The 21,997-nt window shown below is 54.0% G+C and overlaps 8 protein-coding genes across 8 annotated transcripts; 4 read left to right on the plus strand and 4 right to left on the minus strand.

Moving 5' to 3' along the window:
- Positions 1-494: 494 nt before the first annotated feature.
- A1O3_09144 (uncharacterized protein) lies at positions 495-4,925 on the minus strand (the record flags this gene model as incomplete). Its single annotated transcript, XM_007739240.1, has 8 exons — positions 495-1,045; positions 1,092-1,254; positions 1,306-2,546; positions 2,593-3,133; positions 3,183-3,271; positions 3,323-3,711; positions 3,839-4,068; positions 4,122-4,925. The coding sequence occupies 8 exons, from the start codon at positions 4,923-4,925 to the stop codon at positions 495-497; spliced, it is 4,008 nt and encodes a 1,335-aa protein (XP_007737430.1).
- A 698-nt stretch (positions 4,926-5,623) lies between these two features.
- A1O3_09145 (uncharacterized protein) lies at positions 5,624-6,491 on the minus strand (the record flags this gene model as incomplete). The annotated part of the gene is made up of 2 exons (XM_007739241.1): positions 5,624-5,981; positions 6,085-6,491. 2 exons carry the CDS (start codon positions 6,489-6,491, stop codon positions 5,624-5,626), a joined length of 765 nt encoding a protein of 254 aa, XP_007737431.1.
- Positions 6,492-6,821: 330 nt separating this feature from the next.
- A1O3_09146 (uncharacterized protein) lies at positions 6,822-7,540 on the plus strand (the record flags this gene model as incomplete). Its single annotated transcript, XM_007739242.1, has 2 exons — positions 6,822-6,884; positions 6,941-7,540. The coding sequence occupies 2 exons, from the start codon at positions 6,822-6,824 to the stop codon at positions 7,538-7,540; spliced, it is 663 nt and encodes a 220-aa protein (XP_007737432.1).
- Positions 7,541-8,340: 800 nt separating this feature from the next.
- Positions 8,341-9,135, plus strand: A1O3_09147 (uncharacterized protein; the record flags this gene model as incomplete). The annotated part of the gene is made up of 4 exons (XM_007739243.1): positions 8,341-8,548; positions 8,605-8,724; positions 8,773-8,970; positions 9,023-9,135. The coding sequence occupies 4 exons, from the start codon at positions 8,341-8,343 to the stop codon at positions 9,133-9,135; spliced, it is 639 nt and encodes a 212-aa protein (XP_007737433.1).
- Positions 9,136-11,181: 2,046 nt separating this feature from the next.
- A1O3_09148 (uncharacterized protein) lies at positions 11,182-14,054 on the plus strand (the record flags this gene model as incomplete). Its single annotated transcript, XM_007739244.1, has 4 exons — positions 11,182-11,701; positions 11,755-12,242; positions 12,295-12,632; positions 12,689-14,054. 4 exons carry the CDS (start codon positions 11,182-11,184, stop codon positions 14,052-14,054), a joined length of 2,712 nt encoding a protein of 903 aa, XP_007737434.1.
- Positions 14,055-14,994: 940 nt separating this feature from the next.
- Positions 14,995-16,848, minus strand: A1O3_09149 (uncharacterized protein; the record flags this gene model as incomplete). Its single annotated transcript, XM_007739245.1, has 1 exon — positions 14,995-16,848. The coding sequence occupies one exon, from the start codon at positions 16,846-16,848 to the stop codon at positions 14,995-14,997; it is 1,854 nt and encodes a 617-aa protein (XP_007737435.1).
- An 842-nt stretch (positions 16,849-17,690) lies between these two features.
- Positions 17,691-18,285, plus strand: A1O3_09150 (uncharacterized protein; the record flags this gene model as incomplete). Its single annotated transcript, XM_007739246.1, has 2 exons — positions 17,691-17,823; positions 17,879-18,285. 2 exons carry the CDS (start codon positions 17,691-17,693, stop codon positions 18,283-18,285), a joined length of 540 nt encoding a protein of 179 aa, XP_007737436.1.
- Positions 18,286-20,295: 2,010 nt separating this feature from the next.
- A1O3_09151 (uncharacterized protein) lies at positions 20,296-21,102 on the minus strand (the record flags this gene model as incomplete). Its single annotated transcript, XM_007739247.1, has 1 exon — positions 20,296-21,102. Exon 1 carries the CDS (start codon positions 21,097-21,099, stop codon positions 20,296-20,298), a length of 804 nt encoding a protein of 267 aa, XP_007737437.1. The 5' UTR covers positions 21,100-21,102.
- Between the last annotated feature and the right edge of the window lie 895 nt (positions 21,103-21,997).

Here is a 21,997-nt window from a genome sequence, read left to right on the forward strand (position 1 = left end):
AAAGACATATTACTTGTTTCGGGCCGCGTTCGAAGCTCGCTCCTTTCTATTCGCGTGGGAGCCAGCTGTTTCTCCTGAGGGAGGACCGAGCGGTTTTCCAGACATGCAAGCCTGAGCCTAAGCCCTCTGTTCCAAGCGCGCCCCAACCCCAACGTCGACCGCTTCTCCCGGCCCTCCAAAAGCAGCTCACATACTCTGTGCACAGGTTGTAGGAAGACAAGACAGAAGAGAACTGGTACCCCCGGTGACGAGGGAGCGTCCGCTCGTTGCCAATGTTGTATTCTCAAGGTCCGGCCGCGCGATGCTGCGAACCAGGCACCGAACCGCCAATCTCCTGTATCGTCTCTCGCCTGACCAAGAAGGAGCGGCCATTATCTGGTGCCGTGCCGTGCGATGCCATGCCATGCCAATCAGCATCGTCGCCCCATCCCGACATTCCAGCTTCGCATGTTCACGCCAGCGGCTGAAGTTGCCACCAAGCATCCCCATCCCCATCACCAGGTGATCGGCCTGTCCGAGATCAGCTGCGAGTCATCCCAGTCCCCTTCCTTCCGAACGCTTGGTTGAGGCGGTGGTTGGACGGAGGTCCGGGTCTGCTCACCGTCATAAGTGACGTTTTCCACCATTTCCACGTCTCCGTCTCCTCCGAACTGGGTGGGCGGTAGTGCGCTCATCTGGGTGCGGGCCGGTATGGGTGGAGGCTGGTCGGGCGGCGGGAAGACAACCTCTCTCTTCACCGTCTCGGCGAGCGTGTCGATGCTGTCGGCTCGGATGTAGATCAGCAGATACGGGTTGGGCGGAGGTCCCCAGTTGTCTTGTGCCGGTTGGCCGAAGATTTCGTTGCGGTTGAGCACCACCGTCACACGGTCGTCGTTGTACTTCCTCCACACTTCTTTCTTGTGATCGAAGATGTAGACCCAGTAGTGACCTCCTCCCGCGCCGCCGCGGTGGAAAAAGGCCGCGTGTAAACGGTAGGGATGCTTGCGCATGTCGACGAACGCTTCTTTGACTTGTTGGGACAGATGGTCCATGCGGAATCGGAGCTCTGGACCACGATCAGCAAACCCCACGATCAATGAGCGCTGCCGTACCTTCAAGTTCAGACCGTGCATCCTCGGCCAAAAGACCCAGCATGGCGATCGTGTCTGGATTGACTTCGAGATCTTCCGACACAGAATCACCGGGTATCTCTGCTAGGCATTCCAGAACGAGCTTCGCGTCGTCCAAGAGCCCCGGCAAGTCTTTAGATTGCCCCTGCAACGTGTTAGTTGGGTCTTGAGGGCATTTCGGGTCAACTCTGCTTACCCGTTTCTCTTCCAAGATAGCTCTACGAGCAGACAGCGTGGCCAGTTCTTTCTTGATCTGCCAGGTCTGTTGGCGCCTTTGCAGGAGTTCAGATTCGTCGCCGCCCTCCAAGTATCGGTCCATGTAAATTGTCTCGGGGACTTCGACGTGATGATTGAGCTTTTCCTGGCGCTTCGCCTCTTGGTTCCAGGCTACTCGATCGAGAGCAATGCTCAAGACTGGGGGGAGGCGGGAGATAGAAGTGTATGACTGGGTGCCATCTTGAGCGTCCTGAAGGTCATACTCATTGTCGATCGCGGCATAAACATCCGTGGGTTGGTGATACACGCGCGTGATGATGTTGAGAAACGGCACAGGTTGTGGCACTGCTTTTTCTGGTCGTGAATGAATGACTGCCTGGCCGAAAAAGAGATCATGCACTTCGTCTTCTTGCTCGCCTGATTTGTCAAAGCCGGTTGGCCGCATCGCACAGGACAGCTGTATGATGCAGTGATTCATCACTTCCGTGACATCTTGTTGGCGGGCGTATTCTTCGAGTGTGGAAGTGCTGGTCTGGACAGGTTTCCGGGGAGGAATTGGGGGTGGTTTACCAGGTGGAGGTTGGTATTTCGGGGGCTCTGATTTGGTCAGGTCGTCGTCTCCAGCAGTGGCATCTTGGGATGCTGTTCCAGCCTGGGTATTTAGCCTGGATGGCGACGACGGAGCGAGAGGTTCGGCCGTCGATGAGGAATTGGCTTTGGGAGAAGTCGCAGCTTTGTTGGGGGCTATATTCTCCTTATTATCCAACGCCGACGACTCCTGTCCACTTGTACCGTCCAGCATGACTTGGTCGCTGTCAGGTTTAGACACGAGCGTGGCCTCGCTAGAATTGTCGTCCATCGCGATATCGGCGTCCCCTTGCTCGGTCTGGTCTGGACTGTTGCCGGATTCCTGCTGCGCAGTACCAAGGTTGGCGAGAGGGTCTTCGACAGCGTCACCATCCGCAGGAGACTGAACAATCGCACCGGCCACGTCGACACCAATTCTCTCATACTCGGCCAGGGTCAGCGGGCCGAGCATGAGTTTGTTGGCGACGTCACCCAAGCTCGGTCGATCTGCGGACTTCAAAGTTGACCTCCGGCGCATCTTCTCCTTGACGCTTTCGGTCTCTAGCGTCAGCCGCGCGAGCTCCTGGTCTGGTCTAATTGAAAGTTGTGGCGTCTGAATCATGCCACGGAAAAGGGCGGCCAGGCTTGCGACAACTGCGCATGTCAGAGGCGAGCGGTCCGGTGGTGGGTGGGCACTTACATTTTTGAGCTGTCTGGACCTCTTTGAGGCTGACCCTGCGCTGGCCAACCCGCTTTTGCTCCATGCTCCCCTCATCCAGCGACATTTTGTAGTCGTCGAAATTGAGAACGATATGCCGCAGCTGAGTCATGGTGAACAGGAATTGTAAAAGGCTGTTGAGATAACACGTATTGCCGATGTTTTCCAGTCCTACGGGCTCCTCCAGTATAGCTTCGGGCGGCTCCTGTCGAACTCTACTATTCACATGATCCAACAAGGTCGAGCTCCCTCGCCCTCTCGCAATTGCAGTGAGAGCCTTGGTGTAAAAATCGACACTGCCAGGATTTTCCTCGACCGCCATGTTGTATTGGAGCATGATCATCTCATCATCGATATCGTGGTTCGAGATCTGAAGAGCCTGGTACCCGTCGGCAGCATCCATTGTCGGTGCGGCCGCGAAACCCGCCTCCATCCATTTGGCAAGCATGCTGCTTCTGCGATGGTTTGCGATTAGGCGGACTGCCTGATTGGCCTGTCCTTCCAACGCTTTGTTATCGTTTGTCTGCGGGAATTGTCAGAGACGGCATGCAGAACTGGACGATGATGCAAACCTTGACCGTGTACAAGGCCTGAATATGTTCGTCTTCTGTCGTGCTCTCGGCATCAAGGAAGGTCAGGGCCTGTTCGTAGGTCTCAATGACTATAGAATGGCTGTTAGTAGATGAAACCTAGGCCAGGCTGGAACGCTCACCATTTTGCGCAGTGTCGGTGATGAGTTGGCTATTCCGTTGAGCGCCAATTATTCGCAGGTACTCTCTGAGTTCATGCTCATGGCTGGGAGCATCCGCTAGAGTGGCTGTGAATGCACCGATGATATCCTCATCACTGACCGTGCCCTCACGCCCGCGGAGTTGGAAGGCTTTGTAAGCCTTGTCCAGGGTCTCGGCGTCGAACCGGCCTTTTGAGGTTTCCAGCACGACCTCGGTCTCTAGCACCTCGCTGCTACGTTGTGTTGCGATGGCCTGGAGGCTGCTAAGGTACGTTGGCGCATTCTGAGGGTCTGTCCCCACCTGCCAGTGATATGCTCTTGCAATCAGCTGGTCTGAAAGGTCCATCGGACAGCCGAGGGCTGTGAAAGGCCTAGACAGAGTCAGCTGGTCCTTGCAAGAGGCAAGAAGTGCTTTTTTACGGTATTCTCATTTCCGGCAAAAACCTGATGCCTCTGGTTGTGGCGTCGGCTTCGTCTGCTATTGTCAGAATAAATCACATCTCGAATTGGCACTGCTCACAATCTTGACAGCCCAGGAGACGAGCAAGCTCTCGTTCGGCAGGCACTGGAGGAGTAGGATCTTGGACCTGCTGTCGTTCTTCTGGCGGCCGCGAGAGGATCAGGGCCCCTAACTCGTGTTCGGCGTTGTCCAACCAAATATTCATGGGACTTTGGAATGGCTGACAGTCATTGAGATCTGGCTCTGGGACCCTCCAGGAATCACCCGGCTAGCAATGACGTTAGGAACGGACACGTTAACCGCCACGCCATGCGATCTTACCACAAGCTGAAAGCCCAAGTGCTCTAGCACGTCTTTGCAGGCGTTGCCCTCCGGCCCGAAGCGGACGACAAATCTTCGGTTGGAGACTCTGATGGCTCGATATTTCACATCCTCCTGCGCCTTCCACGAATTTCTGATGTAAGCTCGGAGATCGGTCAAGACGTCGACAGGCACCGGATACTTCATCCCCTCGGTATTCCCCTCTCTCGCTCGAAACGCATCATTCGTTCTTTGTTGGAGAAGGTTGGGATCGACCAACGTGAGAACATCACTGGGGCGCAGGACAGGCCCGCTCAAGCGCACCGTGACCATTGCAGAGCAGCTCTTGGAAGAGCATTTGTAGGTGTAGATTTCATCCTGCGAGTTTGGATTTTGACGTTTCCAGGCATTCCTCTCTAGAGGCTCTTGAAACTCCGATCTCACCAGATGGTGTAATGGATGATCCCCGGTCGGGCAAGGTGCATCCTCGAACCTGATGGTGTAGTCGACTTTAACGTGGAGATGCAGGCGACACACTTGACAGAACGCGGCTACTGTCCATATCGTCTCGGGACCAGGCCTCTCGTCCAACGCAGGACTGTCCGATTGTCTGGGCTTCAATCTAAACTTGTGCCTGCAGCTCTGGGGTGGGATCAAGTCTCCGAGATACTGCACATGGGTGAACTGCAGAGGGGAGTCGGCCAGGAGGTTGGGAGCGTCCTTCTGGCCCTGCCATGGTTCATATAGCGTCAGGTCTTCCAGGAGTGCCGGAGCAGTTCGACCTGTCGTGATACAATTATTATTCTCGTCCATCCCCCGGCTCATCTTGTGTGTACGCACCAGATCCTTGGATCGGCGCAATGAAGGACCGTATATTGCCTTGCACGCCGGCCATGCAAGACGAGTCTGGGAGTGAGATGCCGGCCGGCTCCACGGGGAAGAGGGGTGGCAAGAGGAAGGGTATCGCGGTGGTCGACGGAGGGGACGTCTATGTTCTAGGATTATGCGAATGGTTGAGATTGAATTGACAACAACTCTACTGGGGGTGTTCCCGAGCAAATCGACGAACACAGAGGTCTGGGAAGTCTCTCAGGCTGTGACCGGCGCAGCTTACTGGTGGCGAGAGGAAGAGAAGACATTCGGCGGTCAGAAGGACTCATGCAATCAGAATGTCCAGGTCATGGTCAAGAAAGAAAAACATAGAAGAGGTTGTCAACAACCTCTATTACCGGATGGCGATTCTGCCAAACAAAGATGGTGGCCTGCGACTCTCCAAGATGCAGAGGCTAATAAGGCTCCCGGCTGGTGGATTCGCATGTGGGCGCGTAGAGCCCCGTACTGCATGCAAAGTACTCCGTACTCCGGAGTAGTACATATAAACTGCTACAACATGCAACAGCACCGACCAGGCGGTTAAGCATATAAGGAGAATTAATCAATTATACATTACAACTGAAAACTATGTAGTATCAAGGGAAACAATCGTGAGCATGTTCTGCAAAAGTCCTTCCCCTACAATGAACTCACTTGGAGCCGTCGATGACTCCGACCGTCGTCCCACTCCACGGGCTCTCGTCGCTTTCGAGGTCGCTAGCAATGAAATCTGCGTTCTGTTCAAGTGTGGTCTCATAGCGAAGGGCATTCGTGGCGCACACAAGCGTCTTCCCGATCAAGGGGATGTGCTTGATCCACGAATCTTTCCATGACGGTGGAGTCGCAGCATTTGCGATCAGTTTCCCATGCAAAAGTTGCGTCGGTACAGTGACTTCTGACGACTCGGGGGTCATGACGCTTGGACAAAGCAAAGACCAGTCGATGGTGTTTGGTGGGAGAGATTTAAGAAGGTGGAGGTTCCGGCGGTGTTCGAGGTAGACGGGAAGACTGCAGGCTCTTAGTATTCCCGAGTCGATGAATCTCCGAGCCACTCTTCAAGGCAGGGACAAACAGCGTGTATGAGGTAGGATGCCATGGTGACTGTACTTACTAGTTCGAGAGCATCGATTCTGATCCTGGGTAGTACAATACTCCCAAGCCAGCCAAGAACCAAGCTCTCAACGGTTTCTTTCTGTCCACTCCCGCTTCTCGTACCGCGTCCACGACAGCGTGAAATATAGCAGGTAGTTCACTGTGTCCCCAGGGAGGCAGGGCGGCTAAACCGGCGGTATTGACGACAGCATCACAGCTGGCATCCAAGATGGCCCTCTTGATTGAGTCTGGATCCGTAGCATCGCCCTGAACAACGGTGATTTGGTGGTAGACAGACGCTGGGAGAAGAGACTCGAGTTTGTTCGAGGACCGGACGAAGGCAACAACGCTGTGGCCATGTGTGAGGAGCGCTGCGACGAGGCGAATGCCCAGATTACCGGTTGCTCCAATAAGAAGGACCTTCATAGTTGCTGTTTAGTTGTGCTGGCTGGAATGAAAGATGCCGGATTTCTCGTTCGAGAGTGACTGGTATATATATATCTAGTATCTATATTGATTGTATGGCTTTGGTGTCGCAGAAATTACTAAGCCGTCGGAGTCGAGTTGCGCCGCCATCAGCAGACTCGAAACAAGTGTCAGGCCAGCATTCGTCCGCACCGAATCTGGGGTCGGGAATGTTGCTGGGGTCGGGACACTATCTTCCCGTTCTTCCAGGTATATCTGTTGCTAACCTCCTGTCACTGTGAGATTGACGTCGGTTTGTGCCGATTACCAGGTACCAGTGGACGAGTCAGTATGTCGTCTCAGTGGGCAGATCAGCCGTATTCCCTGATTTCTACTGATCCATTCTCAAAAGATGTACGTCTGTCATTTCTCTGCCGAGTATTTGCGCATCGCTTAATGCCTCCTCATAGTCCTCCCATGCGGCATACTATGTTGCAACGCAGATGGCACTTGCCCACAATGGCATTCTCCGAGGGCTGAACTCCATTTACCTCCAAGCGACGCACATACCGCGCGAAGATCTGGACGCAATTCGAGACTTCCTGACATATTGCCAATGCTGGGGTGAATCCATGCACCACCACCACGATGCCGAAGAAGAGTATTTCTTCCCGAGTATAGAGTTGATATCAGGTGTTTCAGGAATCATGGAACGCAATATAGAGCAACACCGAGCATTCACGCCGGGATTCGATCAGTTTCAGGAGTATTCTCGGACTTGTCTTCCCGAACACTATGACGGACGGAAAATCAAGAGCCTCATCGAAGCTTTTGCGGAGCCATTGACTCGACATCTGCATGACGAGATTGAAACTCTGCGAGCTCTCGACGTGTACGACAGCGGGCGCATACGGCAAGCTTATAAGCAATTCGAGAAAACCCTAATGGCCACAGACAATGTTAGACAGCCTTTGACGGTTCATGAACGTGGTTCTGACTCCTTCTTAGTATCGAATCGCGCCCCTCGTGTTTGGAACCGCAGACAGGGCATTCGAAGGCGGTATGCATGACTTCCCGTCAGTGCCATTCTTTGTGCCGTACGTCATTCACTACTGGTTTGCTAGGCGACATCGCGGCGCTTGGCGATTCAATCCGTGCACAATGTGGAGAGATCGCAGAGAATTGGCCTTCCAGAGTGTACCTTGATTGCCCTTGATTGCACTCCACATGAGTGGCGGCTCTTCAAGTAACTCCGTAATAGTGAAGTGGTTGACGATCAACGGGTCGATAATGATAATGAGGAGGGGAATAGGGATGGCACAAGTCCTCTTGATGTTTGCTGCACAGCAAGGCCATCTAGATATAGCCAATAAGTGATAATTGCTGACGGACGAGTTTTGGTCAGGATAAGACGTAGTTCCGAGGAGCGGTTGGCTCAAAATCGACTGGTTTAGATCGTCTCGTTAACGCCGCATGCGGCAGAGAAATTCAGGATGAAGATGATGGCGAAAGGGGGAGTAAAGTGAGTACTATGAAGGTGAGGGAGGTGAGTGTGTAGGTGAGAGCGGAGATGGAGTGGCTTTAAAAGCGGCACGGCCTGGCTCAGTCGCCTTCACGTGAGCTCAGAGCAGGCTTAGGGGCCTCGGGCGCCAAGGGAATCCGGCGCATCGTTGAAGCTGCCACTGCGGCGGACCTGCTGCAAGTCTCGGTCCTCAGTGAACCAAGTTGCATCGCCGCAGGCTCTCCCAGCAGCTCATAGACTTGCTTGCCGTCCTCCTACAAACCGAGCAGCTGAGGTCTCAGCTTCTAATGCCGTGATTCGGACACCATTCACGTCCAGGCCTGAAGAGCAGTTAGCAGCACCGGCGGAATGGCCGACAAATTCGATTCCAAACCAACCCCCGGCGGCGACGACGCCGTATTTCAGCCCAAAGACGCTCTAGGGGCGTCATTGCGGGCAGGTACACTGTCAGGCGCGGCCGGTCTTTTCCTGGCTTCGGTACAAAACACAGTCACGAAGGAGAATGTCGGATTTTTCGGTGTCTTCTCGAGGTTTGGGAGCACTGTAGGCTTATTCGGTACGAGACGGATTGCACATGGCAGATGCAGGCAGGCATAGGCTGACATCCTACAGCGGCTGTGGGTGGGACGTTTGCTTTCACAAGCGCGGCATCAGCCAATCTACGGGAAAGGAACGACTTTTGGAACCATGGAATTGGAGGTGCTCTTGCTGGATCTCTCCCTGGTCTCGCGAGTACGTACGGCCTACGGACGACGGATCTAGTGTGCTGACTATGTGCAGAAAGATCAATGCCGGCGACTCTCGGCGGCAGTCTCGCATTGGGTGTGTCCATGGCAGTGGCTAGCTACACAGGGCGATCTGTGTTCGAGTCGGGTGAGGACGAATTCCAACATGACCGGATTGGGTACAAGGAGGAGGCCAAGGCTAGGTATCGAAGACCGATCAACGAGACCATCAACGAACTTGGAGAAGGAAGAGGTAAGACGCTCGTGAGACATGACCTGTGGGTTTGAACTGACTGCGGTGTCAGGTATTTACGGTCCCGGCTATGGCGAGAGACGGAAACAGAGAATCAAGGAAAGATATGGGATCGATATACAAGAGCCATATTATGCGGGCACTTCAGCACCAGGAGTGGATTGAACCCTGCTCGTATTGAACTCATCCAACCGCTCATCCTGGGATCGAGAGACGAGTTGGGAAGCCGCAAAGACTGACGGCTTCATCCTAACTGCATCTTATTCTGCTGAGGATGAGAAAGTAAGCAAGAGGATTGCTCTCTTTCCGCATTCCAATATGTGCATTTTCATGGTCGCCGGCCAAGCTTCGTTCGCGAGGGCAGTGTGTATAGCTCGTTTAGACAACCTCACAAGAGACGTAACACATGCTGGCGCGACTTCTCTGTCTAGGAACTGCGATCTCGGTAACTGCCTGGCCTCGAAGATGTGTGTCGTGGACGTCTCGTCAATTAAGTGCCTCTTTCCCTTAACACGGTGAACAAGGCCGGGCCGCTTCTACTCAGGAAGTGATCTGGCCCGGTTAGAGAAAGGTCGGCGGCATAAGCTAATGCGACTGTTCCCTAATCATCGGAGAACGTCTCCGACGCAAGCGAGCGCCGCATGTTCATTCAAGCCCGCCAGCAGAGTGAGGGAGAGCAGCATGCGGTCTAGTACGATGAGACTTGCCCGTATCCAACGCGGAGTGCCGGCCCATCGCTTACAGTAGCATTGTTGAGTAACATGATCCCCAGAAAGAGATAGACAGAGAGTCGAGCGCATGATTGCAGACAGGGCTGTGATAGTATACTGATACTGTCTCTGGGGCAATATGTAAGGATGTCACCGCTGCATCCTGGGCGCTCACCAGTATGGAGATTAACTCATTGAAAAGTACGCCGTCGCCACCGTAGCGACCATCCTCTGGCGGACTATGGACGATTGATGAGATGGAGTTCGAGGTCGAGGTCGATCGGTGGGGGAAGAGACGCACAGAAGGTCGAGGTAACAATAATTATTAAGAACCTTCGTTAGTTGGCATGCCATGTTACGTGTCCATACTATTGGAGGCCAACAATAGGTAATAGCTAACAGCCCGGATACCCGTGGCAGTATGGAGTACGGATACAACAACACAGAGCACTCCGTGAGGTACGTACTCTGTAACCGCAACGTGGGTGCACCAGGTTGGCTGACTCTGTAACCTCTGTTGTTTTGCTCATCTCCTCATCTTCTCATCTCCTCTTGAGGTCCTATGTCCTGGTGACCTCAAGGGGCCATCTCATCACTCCATGGTAGCGGGGGAAGTTTCCGGATGGCCAGCAGCGGGAGCTGGAGCTCCAAGTCGAGGCTTCTATGATGCTTGCCAGCTGAGGGTCAGCTCGAGCGCTCTCGGCATGGGGAGGCCAAGAGCGAAGGTTCTGTCTGACGTGTCCATACCCACGCCATTGTGCAGTGGCTTTTCGTCAGACTGCCGCAATCCCGAGCCCGCCCAACGACCCAAGAAAGTAGTCGTCACTCCACCCCAGCACTAGTGGCTTTAGGCACTGCTTTAACTACCAAATACCTAGCACCAAGCCTAGCACTGTACGACTAGTAGGCGTCAGGGAGGTCAGCTAGGCACCAAGTAGGGTCAGCTATTAAGCTGGTGGCCCGCTGGGCTCTCCACCGGCATCTCTGTTCCCGGCCTCGTAGGCCTCCTAAGCCCTCTAATTTGACCGTCTTCCCGCTCTGCCCCGGTTGCACTGAACAACAATGAAGTGAAAGACCCAGCTCTGGAGACTCTGGAGACTCTGGACTCTCCCCCTACGTCCTTCTGCTCCTCTTCCCGCCGCCTCGACGTCGACCCATCTCGTCTTGCTTCTTGGAACCGACGTCATCCACTCCCAACCCTCTCTCTCCTCCCTCCACTACTACACATCATTATTGTTCCCTTGGGTGAGGTGATTCCAACTCCGGTTTTTTCTGTTCTCCATCGTAGCTCTATCTGCAATCTCATCGCCATCAGTCCTGACCTCCCGGCGTTCTGCTCTTTCCGTCAGCGCCAGCACAATCGCTATCTCCTCCCTGTCGAGCAAGATGATGTCGGCGAGCTTCGCTATCTAGCTCTGAATTCCGCTACAACCGACCCTCCTTCCACTTGCGAACAGCTCCTTCTCCCCAGCTGTCACACTGCCCTTTCGATCTCGTCACCATGTCGAGACCCGTGACTCCAATTTCACCGGTTCACAGCGCCCTGTCGGGAGCCCAACATGACCCTTCGCTGCCCTCGGCGCGACCATTCAGCGCCAGAACAACGTCTCGTCCGGTCTCCTACGCCGGCTCGCACCCCCCCGACACCGTGTCGCAACTCGACCACCCCCAAGGCGCCCCGCAGGACCCGTCGATACTGTCGCATCCCGGCGAATATCACGAGGAGGTCCCCGTTGGCGACGAAGATAATTCCAATCTTCACCGGTCGAATTCGCACGTGTCGGGGTCGCAGACGCTGCTGCCCTCCAGGGGTGGGACCTTGAAGAAGAAGTCTTCCCTGCACAGGAGCACGAGTTTGAAGAGGACCGCTAGCAAACGGAGCAGTTACGCTGGCTCGGTGCGCAGCGTGAAACTGGGTGACAAAGAACGGTACGGCGAAGGTGAAGAATACAACAGTGTCTTCTACTGTCCCGTTCCCACCTCTGGAAATCCGACTGAGCTACTTGCAGCACGGTTTCAAGGTAAGAATCCCCCTCGTTTTATTTCTCCCGCGGCGCTGATTTCCCGATGATAGCATGGCGCAAAGTGCTGAAGGACCTGATCAACTACTTCCGTGACCTGCATAAATCGTACGAGGTGCGCGCGAAGACGCTCTCGTCAACTTCCAACGTCATCAACAACACCGCCATTCCCTCCAACTTCCTCTCCTCTGGTGGAATTGGCGATGCAGTCGCCATCCTGCGGGATTTCCACAAGCAGACTCTCGCCGAGACCAACAAAGCCCGGGATCTCGAGAATGAAGTCATCATCCAGTTGACAGGTCTTCGTAGCGACCTGCAGCAAAAGATAAAAGAGATCAAGAGCTTGTCTGGTGATTTTAAGAATTCGGTGGACAAGGAACAGGAGACCACGAAGAAAGCCGTGCGGCAACTACAGGAAGCCCTTGGCATGGTCGACCACGATGCAGCCTCTACCAGTGGGAAAGGCGATCCGTTCCTCGTCAAGCTGGCGGTCGACAGGCAAGTCGAGAGGCAAATCGACGAGGAAAACTATTTGCATCGCGTACGTCGTTGCCCCTACACTTTGCGCTCTTGGATGAGACTGACCATTGCAGGCATACTTGAACCTCGAAGCCTCTGGCCGCGAACTTGAGTCCATTGTAGTTGGCGAGATCCAAAAAGCCTACAATGTTGTTGCCGGAATCCTCCGTCGCGAGGCTGACGCCTCGTATGATACGGCCGAAAAGCTCAAGGAGGGACCTTTGGCGATGGCAAAGGATCATGAGTGGGACCAGTTCACCACCAGTAGCAGTCAGATGGTCGATCCCAGAAACCCCATCAGACAAGTTTCTCATATCGTGTATCCTGGCAAAGAACATCCCGCAGCCATCGAAGTCAGGAGCGGCATGCTAGAGCGGAAGAGTAAATACCTGAAGAACTATACTCCTGGATGGTAAGTGGCGTCTGGCACCAGTCCCCAAGCCCCAAAGTGACTGACTCGTTCCTCAGGTATGTTCTGTCTCCGACACATCTACACGAATTCAAGTCGGCAGACCGCATCGCCTCTCAGTCTCCTGTCATGTCATTATACCTTCCCGAACAGAAACTAGGCTCTCACTCGGAGCCCGGCTCCTCGTCACACAAGTTCATGCTCAAGGGCCGACAGACCGGCTCAATGCATCGTGGACATTCCTGGGTCTTCCGCGCCGAATCTCATGAGACCATGTTGGCTTGGTACACCGACATCAAGGAACTCACGGAGAAGCGGGGCGAGGAGCGGAACGATTTCGTGCGGCGCCAACACGCCAGATCACTGTCTGGAAACAGTCTCAAACCTGCCAGCATCATCAGCTCCGAAGGCGGCATGGAGGAAGATGAGGCTGATCGCGTCGCCTTTTCCGGCGAACAGTCAGTCCGTGGAAATTCTGTCGCCGAAGGAGGTGTCCTCGCTGGAGCTGGTGGACTAGGTGTTGCGGGCTTGCACGATCTCGAGGACAACAGATCTGAGGCCGGATGGCGTCCTCCACAACGACCAGCACCAGGTGGGCGATTTCCATCTGATGTCAACGTGCAACGAGGCTTACAAGCTCCGCTTTCCCCCTCTAGTGGAGAGAGTTCTGACCGAGAGCGCGATGTCATAGCAGCCGCGGGCGCTCTGCCTGGAAGCGGGGTGCCATTTGCAAATACCACGGAGAGGCACACGGAGTTGCAGCCTCCTGAAGCCCACCCTGAGCCTGACGGCGTTGTCAGCGACATTCAGCCGCCTAACCAATACGCTACGGGCCAACACCCGAACATACTCCCCGCGCACCCTGTGTCCCCGCCACATGAGACAGCAAGCCAATATCGCGAATGGATGGCGCCAATCGCGGCTGGTGCAGGTGGCGCGGCGGTGGGAGCCGGGGCTGTACATCATCACAATCAGCAGCAGCACCAGCCAGTGCCTGATTCAGCCACGCATCAAGCGGACGCCGAAACAGCGATACCAGAGTACGGTCAGTCTTCGGCACCAATCCTTGTCGCGACCGCTGCTCCCGCCGATGCCCCCAGAGGCCCACGGGCAATGAGCGATAGTACCACCGCCCCTAGCTCGGCCGCTGCGAACACGACTGCTTCTGGCACGGAGACTGGCACACTGTCCACCGTACCCACCAGCATAGGTCACGCCCCTACACACGAGAGCTTGTTTAACGATGATGGAGTCTTTACTGGGCCCCGCACTTCGTCAACGGCACCAACAGACTATGTCCTCAGGCACCCGAACCGAAGCAAGAGTTATACTACTATCAGTGACTTGCACATACCGGGCGAGTTCCCTGCAACTCCCGGCTTGACTGAAGAAACCAGATTGTATCAGGAGGTGGTCAAAAGGTGAAGGCCGATGCCCAGTGTCACACAAAACGCACCAGTGGCTGCAGGGCAAATCGTGTGCACGTCGGGAGAGGAGAGCCCCGCGTAGGAGAGCAACAGACCGAAGGGGATTGGATGATCTCTCTGATACGTGGTGGGCTACACAGGAATTAGGTACAAGATTTTGAAATGGAAGTTCATGGTTGTGGGAGGCTTTTTATTGTGATACCAACAATTGTTTGTTGTGTTTAGATGCTTGTTTCTGGCTGTCTCTGTCTTGGTTTCGTTTCAGTCAAAGAGCGACAAGGGTGGAACGTAACGCGACTGGTCGGGTTCAGGGATGCCGCTCGAAGCCTCTGGTCGTTGCGCACGAATCGATTGGTAGCGTCGGATGGATGGAAGGGGGTGTGTGTTGTGTGGGAGTGAGAGTGAGAGAAAGAGAGCATCTTGGTCGTTTGTATTTGGCATCGAGTCATCGATCAATCAATCGAAAATAGCCCTGGAGGACTTCGAAACCATGTCGACAGACCGGCTAGAGATTCAGGGTTTGAGTTGTTGTCGATACTTAGGTAGATGCGTTTTACAGAGTTGAGATATTGTGGTTCATGTCATGCTGTGCCGTGCCGTGCTGCGCTTGCTTTTGTTATCCATGCATGGGTTACGGTGAGCATTTCAACGCCCCGTTTCGTGATAAAGATGCTGCTGCTGCCCGTAACGTGGGCTGTCGACGGGAAACCAGCTCGCACATGGTGTGCAGGTTACACAAGCGAAACCAGCTCGCGAGATGCAAAGAGCCTGTAGGGGGCATCGAAAGTGAATGCCTGATGGGGGCCGAGTCTCGCAATATTCGCACTGTCCTCTCGAGCACCAATGACTTGGATACTCTTACTGAGAGGTCGATACAAGCTTGATAAATGCCGAGAGACGGTCGACAGAAGAGTTAATGTCCAGGCTCCAGCTGCTTCCTAAGTATTGGCCTTCCCTTTTTTGTACTTTTTCTTCTTTGAACTGTCCACTTTCGCCTGACCTGAGGTCTTTTTGAGCTGCTGAGGTCTCGGTGCAGAGGCTTGAGAGTTATGTGAGGAAGAGCCCTGGTATGATGGATTGTTTGAGCCTCTCCGGACTGGTAGCTGGATGGTCATGCCCGGCTGTGGCTGGTTCGGCTGGCCGGACTTACCACCACGTGAACCGGGAGGGGCATTGTGATACCGGGGCGACGGAGATCGTCTCTGGCGAGGGCGATAACCATCAAAGCCGCGTGGAGATCGGGATCGTCTCCGCGAGTCATCTCCACGATTCCAGTGCTCACCATTTTCACCCCCTGCGGAAGGCGGAGATCGAGGTCTTCCGCGGCCAAATGAGTCCGTCGCATACCAGTTGGTCGGCGGCCGATTCTGAAAGCCGCGACGGTCATTGGCTGGCTCATACCGTCCATACCGGTCATCCCGGCCAGGTAGACGCTGAGAGTGGCGGAACGAGAAATTGCCCCGGCTTGCGTTCTCGCGATGGGGAACCCGTGGGCCCAGAAATTCCTCGTCGCTGTCATCGTCGGATGGCTGAGCCGAACCAGCAAAGCCGGCGGCATGAAACCCGGCACGACCTCTGATTCGAAGTCCGTCTGGACGAAGTCCACGACTAGCCGCTTGCTTCTCGCGTTGCTTGGTGCCAGCCTCTAGGCTGAGATTGGTGATGTGCGAAGGTGTAAACGACCTCAGCGACCATCTGACCGTGGTAGCTCGATCCGCATCTGGACAATCACCAACCAAGTGAGATTTGCTGGCACAAACGCAACAAGACACCCACAACTTGAGAGAGTCGGTGCCGGGGGAGGTCTCGAAGGGGAAAAATCGTTGTGAGCAGGCTTCCTCGTGGTGCCCTAAAGCTCCACAAAGATCGCATGGGACAGTGGTCACTTTGAGGTCGGCGGAGCATGATTCCGTCGCGTGTCCTCGTTCGCGGCATTTAAAGCACCGACGGACTTGAGGGCAAAGACGGCTGGAATGCTCGCCAACTGATGCACAATGTAGACAAATCTTCTCGGGACAGCTCTCCTCTGAATGGCCCTCTTGTAGGCAGCCAAGGCAGACCGCCGAACGACCAAGGTCGATTTGATCAGGATCAAGATCAAACAGCGCGTATTTCAGTTGCTGCTCCAGCTCTTGCGGTGTCAAGTCTGCTAGGCGTCGAACATGACCTGTGCTATTTGCCAGCTGGTGAGCGTCATGACCTACAGAGGACGAGGGTTGTATGGGATCGCCTGGGTGCAAGTGTGACTCAACAGCTTCATCTTCAGATGAAGAAACCTCCCCCTCCTCATCAGAAAGGACCATAGCATCGGGATGCACACTGTTGTCGAGGTTGATGACCATTCCACCGCCATCAGACGACTGATCCTCGTCGGAAGATATCTCAATGGCATCGTCGAGGAATCCGCCGGGGCTAGGAGCGCTTTCAGAGGGGCCGTCGCGCGTACTTGATGGGGTGCCATTGTCTCCCGAGCGAGGTGTTCGAGGTCTACGGAAGCCGGTGGCAAGGCGATTGTTGCCCAGACCATGGGAGGTAGAATTCATGATAGGTTCGGCGGCATCGTCCTGGGAGGCAGTGGCAGTGGCAGAAGTCTCTGGGTTCTGAGAAGTGGGGGGTTGAGCAGGACGCGAAGTAGTGTTGCCCATCACGCCGTTGTCACTCGAAGACTGGGATGTGATGGGAGAATGAGGTAAGGAATTGACTTGACCTTGATGGTGGGACTGGCTGCGTCTCGCTCCGACAGAGGCGGTTCGTGACTCGCTTTCCTCATCATAGTGTGCCGAGCGAGGCATGTGCGGCGGAAGGAGTGATGTTGGGAAGAACGAAGCCCTTCCAGCACTGCATGAATCGCGCGGGTGCGGCAGAAAGTTCACTTGCCTCAATTACAGATACAAGTCAGGTGGCGCCGCATAGGGCCAAGTGACTTTGCGTTTAGTGGCACTGGTGGCACTAACTACTACGGGGAAAGTAGTAGATGAGTAGTGCATGTTAATAAGCTGTAGTGTCGGTGACCCCCAGACTCAGTGGTGCACCGTATAGCTAGGGCGCAGCAGGCCCTCCACAGCGACGGTAGTGTCACCACTATGGCTGGCTCGGGTTGCGTATGCTAGTTCGGATCTGGAATATGCATTATTTGTCCCTACGCCTCGACTCGCCCTCCAGCACTGGCAATTCCATTCGCACTATTACGGCCTTACATACATCTGATCTGAGACTCATCCACTCCCAACACCGTGTGTCTCACTGTATTCTCGCCGCCTCCGCTTCCTTGTACGCCCTTCTTCATTGCTTTCGAATCCTCCTGGTTCTGCATACCATTTGCCGTCATCTACTTCGTATCCCAACAGGCACCTCCGGTTCCGTTTCAGACGTCACTGCTCCAACACGAGCATTCCGTCTTTCTCTCCTGCTCACACAACCCGGTATGCAGTATGGCCACGTTTCACTGAATAGGATGATAGGCGCGCTGACACTTTCGGACGGCCTCCAGACACTTGAAGAAAATATTCTCTTCCCCTAGCCGATCTTGCAATTTGGCAGCCTTTCCATGACCTCCCAAACCACCCTTCACCGGACGATTACCTTCCAAGCCGATGCCAACCTTGCACCCCCAATCTCCTCCTACGACCCAGCCATGACTTCCGACAAGAGCGGACGAAGAAGAAGATCTAGCAGTATCATCTATCAAGAGCCGCCCGAGTCGTTGGAACAGATCAGTGACCAATCCGCTCTTCCCAACCTCAATTCGCAATGGGTGAATGCGAAGGGTGAGGACAATTCCCTCTACCCTGCAATTAGATGAGAAGTAATGACATTTCTTAGGAGCCTGGACGATCCATCCCGTTCTCATCATCGGTCTCAAGATATTATTTGACATCATTCCCGGCATGACGCAAGAGATATCATGGACTCTCACCAACATTACCTACATGGCGGGCTCATATTTGATGTTCCACTGGGTTCGAGGTGTACCGTTTGAGTTCAATGCCGGGGCATATGACAACCTGAACATGTGGGAGCAGATTGACAATGGCGATCAGTACACGCCTGCGAAAAAATTCCTCTTGATGGTCCCTATCGTCCTTTTCCTGCTCAGCACGCACTACACCCACTACGACTTTACGTACTTCACCATCAACTTTATGGCTCTCATGGCTGTTGTGATACCCAAACTTCCCCAACTCCACCGTATGAGAATCGGTCTTTTCTCAGATCCTCCGGACGAATGATTTCAACCTAGCCCCTTCCAGCAAAACAGGAACCGGCGAAGTTGCCGACCACAGATTGGGAGACGCTTTTCTCTTGTACTTCTCGTTTTTCTGGCTCATGTATTTTCTGCTTCGGGTGGGACGGGACGGGACAGAACGAAAGGACATCCTCGAAAGCCGTGTTTATAGCAACAGTGAACGAATGTGGAAAAACAGCCTGGACCGGAGAAAAGACCTGAGAGAATCGAGAGCCCTCGAGCAGCTGCGCTCCATGAGGTCGAAGCGGCAAGCCCATCTGATCTCCAACACTGGACTGGGACGTGTGAGGGAAGGGAAAATGTGACGGGCCGCTGGTTATGGATCTTGCAGCAACGGGGATAAGATGGCAAATCTGACTTTCAAATCCAATGAATACAGTCCTTCTCTCCACAGGCGAGACTTCGTTCATTCCTCGCCAGCTGCTCTTACCGTTGCTCTTGTCTCGTGTCGGACATGCTAACATGGAACATTCGTCCGAGAAGACTACCTACCAGGTACCCTATGCGGTGAGCCGTGTCCCCAGTGACTAATCTAGTTCGTCAACTATACATCCGTGCCAGCCGGCGGACGTCGTCACAGTTGCTGTTCTCAGCGTTCCAGAGGATGCAATGCTACAAATGGGAAGCCAATCGGTCGCTCGGCTGGCTCAACTCGTCAAGCTACGGTATATATATATTGAAGAGTCCATCATCTAAGGTGGAATTACATGAATCGGGAGATGTCTATACCAGAAATCCCATCCCCATTCCCGTTCCCGTTCCCATCCCCATCCCATCGCGACACGCAGAAACAATGGACAGACAGGATTTCCAACTGGTCTCCCTGGGAGACGTTGGCGCAGACTGATCGGCATTGAATTTGTTTCAGTTTGCTAGCAAGAGCACTGAGCAGACATAAAGTGCTGCTTTCTCCAAATCATGAGGTCGATTGCGAGAGCCAAACGTGTGAGTCCATCCATCCTATACGTGGCTGCGGCTGCGGCTGCACGGCACGTCCGTTCTCCTGGTGGTACTGACCCGACCCGACCCGCGTGAGGAGGGACTCCCTGGCTCTACCGGACCTCACCTTTATTTGTAGTCGGCGGCACCCAGGACGCAATACACTACTATCCTTCAAGTTAGAAGAACGATTCGCAGTCTAAGCCCTCCCTCAGGTCCGAGGGGGGAAGTACAACATGCTCTGGAAGATGGTACAACAACTTCAAGAGGCCGGGCTGGCCCGGCTCAGGTGTCTCGTGTCTCGAATCTCGATGTCGCAGATCGTGCATCTGCCTCTTTCTCCTTCTCCTTTGGTGCCCTCTGATACATGGCCAAACATCCATCGACTAGTCAGCAGTACTAGACATTCCAGAAACACCGTCTGGACAAATATCTCTCCCTGTCGACGGAGAGCGGAAGAGAGAGTTGACGCTCGTGTCTCCACGGAACACGATTCGAAGCGGAGAGAATGGCTAGGAAGAACTGGGACTGGGACCGGTGGTAGTACCACCAAGCCAGCCGGATGTGTTTCTTGGATGGTTCGGTTCCAGCTCCAAGGAACTTTACGGTCAGATGTTCCATATTTGGAGGCCACCTGAGGGAACGCTTGGCTAGCTTATATCGTAAGCCACGAGAGTCTGCGTCCTCGGCGCATCGTTGTCAGCGGACCTCTTTGGTGAGAATGAGTCGAGAATGTTGAGAATGTACACTGTTGCCGCACCTTACGACAGACAAGAGCAGGTAAAGAGGTATCCAAGAGGCTTTAAATATGCGCTTACGGTCTATTAGAGAAACAAAGGATTTTCAATATATGTAAATAGACCGAAAGTTGGTCTGCCCAGGCGCCTTCTCGTCGAAATACGTCCAGGACATGATTACCACATCGTCAGCCTTGCGGTGAAAGATAGCTCCACTAGCTCATGCCATGTCATGCTTGCAAGCCGTGCAAATAACTTACGTCTGCGTCCTGGCCGAAGTACTTTCCCCCACACAATCTAGGGCATTGGCTACACGTTCAGATCCATTGTTTTGGCATTGAAGCAGTCGAGTTAGCTGGTATACGAGGGAGTCCAAAATCAAATGAGATCGGAGTAGGGAGAGGTTGGCTGTGCTCGGGAGGGTCAGGAGGATTCACATTCGTCGAGGGCTTGGATTCCACATCTTCTCGGTCCTGTTCTTGCTCGGCCTCCATCGGCTTGCGTTTGAAGGTGAGCTTCACCTTTGACTTGCGTCTGAAGCACCAGCTCAGGAGAACGATGAGCAGCGCTAGGCCTGCCATGATTCCTATGACACTTCCCGCAATCGTTCCTGTTGTCGATTTAGGGTGGGAACTGCCCGGTTTAGGGCATGGGCTAGTGGTTGACGTGGAACTTGGAGTTGCCGCGACGAGATTCAACGTTTTTGTTGTCGCTGCCGAGATTGACGATATATCGCTGATGACAGTAGGAGCAGTTATGGGAACAACGGCAGAAGTGAGTGGAATGATACCCTCGGCTGATACTGGCAAACCAGTGACAGGAGCCGATCCCTCGGAGCTAGAGATACCTGTAGCAGTACTTGGCTCACCTCTTGTCGAACTGAAGGCACCGGTGGTTGAATTGACCGTGCTTGTTGCTGCCCCGTGCAAGATTGTCTGGGTTACAGTTACCGTCTCCCGACTTCCACAAGACCCGGGTTCCAACCCTGAGGCAATGTCTGTGCAAACTCCGGAGCCGCAAGGATCGTGGGCGCAACAGCCAGCATACGGTACTGACGAGCATCGATAGTAATTCTGACTGGAAGGGCAACTTTGGACATCTTGCTGCCAGGGAAAAAGCATGGTGTTGATCGACCAGACGGCAGATTTCGTGGTTTCTTGCTGCAACTGCAACTCTAGCGAACGAGGGCGATCGAGAAATGGACAAGACTTTGCCTAAACTAGAATTCAGGCTGCTTTGCAGATACGGCGCGAGTGACATGGTTGAAATAGGTCAGGTGTAGATAGTTGACGGGATCATTCACCTTTGTTCTTGTTTATTATCCGGTTTGTTTGTCAAACAGATGTACAACACGGCATCTAATTATAGTAGATCAGGACCAACCTGGACGAAGAATAGTCGAGAAGTCTTTATTGAAAGTGCGCCAGCTTTGATGGCAAACATAGACGGTGCTGTCAACTCACGCTAGATGCTATCAATCTTCTTTGTTTCTGGGTGAAGTTGCGGGCTTCGACAAAGACAATGAACAGCCTTGAAAAGAACAAGTCCAGCATTTCCGCACTCGACGGTCTGTGCTGCGGACACAAAGGGTCGTGCTGAAGCAAGTCGCCCCTTGCAGATCAAGCAGCGGCTTCTAGGTGCTGCAAGGGTCAGAGAAACGGATGGAAACACCAACCCACGACATCTCGAGGGCCATCCGGTGGAGCGCTGTCGCTCACGTTTCCGGCAAAGGGTCAATAACAGCGTTTGGAAACATTGACACTTGACACTTGACACTTCAAACTTGACCATGGCGTTGAGTTCGAAGAAGTACTCGATTTTGTCCGGGAGGCATCCGCCCGCCCCAACGAGCGTGGCAACTCGTAGATCAAAGGTGTTGAAAAGGGCTTAGGGCTCAGGGCTATAGCACGCCGGCCTCCGTCGGTGAACAGGGAATGCTGGCCACATTCCCATCAACGGGAGACTCGGCTGTGTTTAGATGTGAGTATCTCATGCCTTGAGCCGGCAATCTGTGAAGCG

The sequence above is a fragment of the Capronia epimyces genome (assembly GCF_000585565.1).
Source record: "Capronia epimyces CBS 606.96 chromosome Unknown aczIQ-supercont1.9, whole genome shotgun sequence".
NCBI classification, from domain to species: Eukaryota; Fungi; Ascomycota; class Eurotiomycetes; order Chaetothyriales; family Herpotrichiellaceae; genus Capronia; species Capronia epimyces.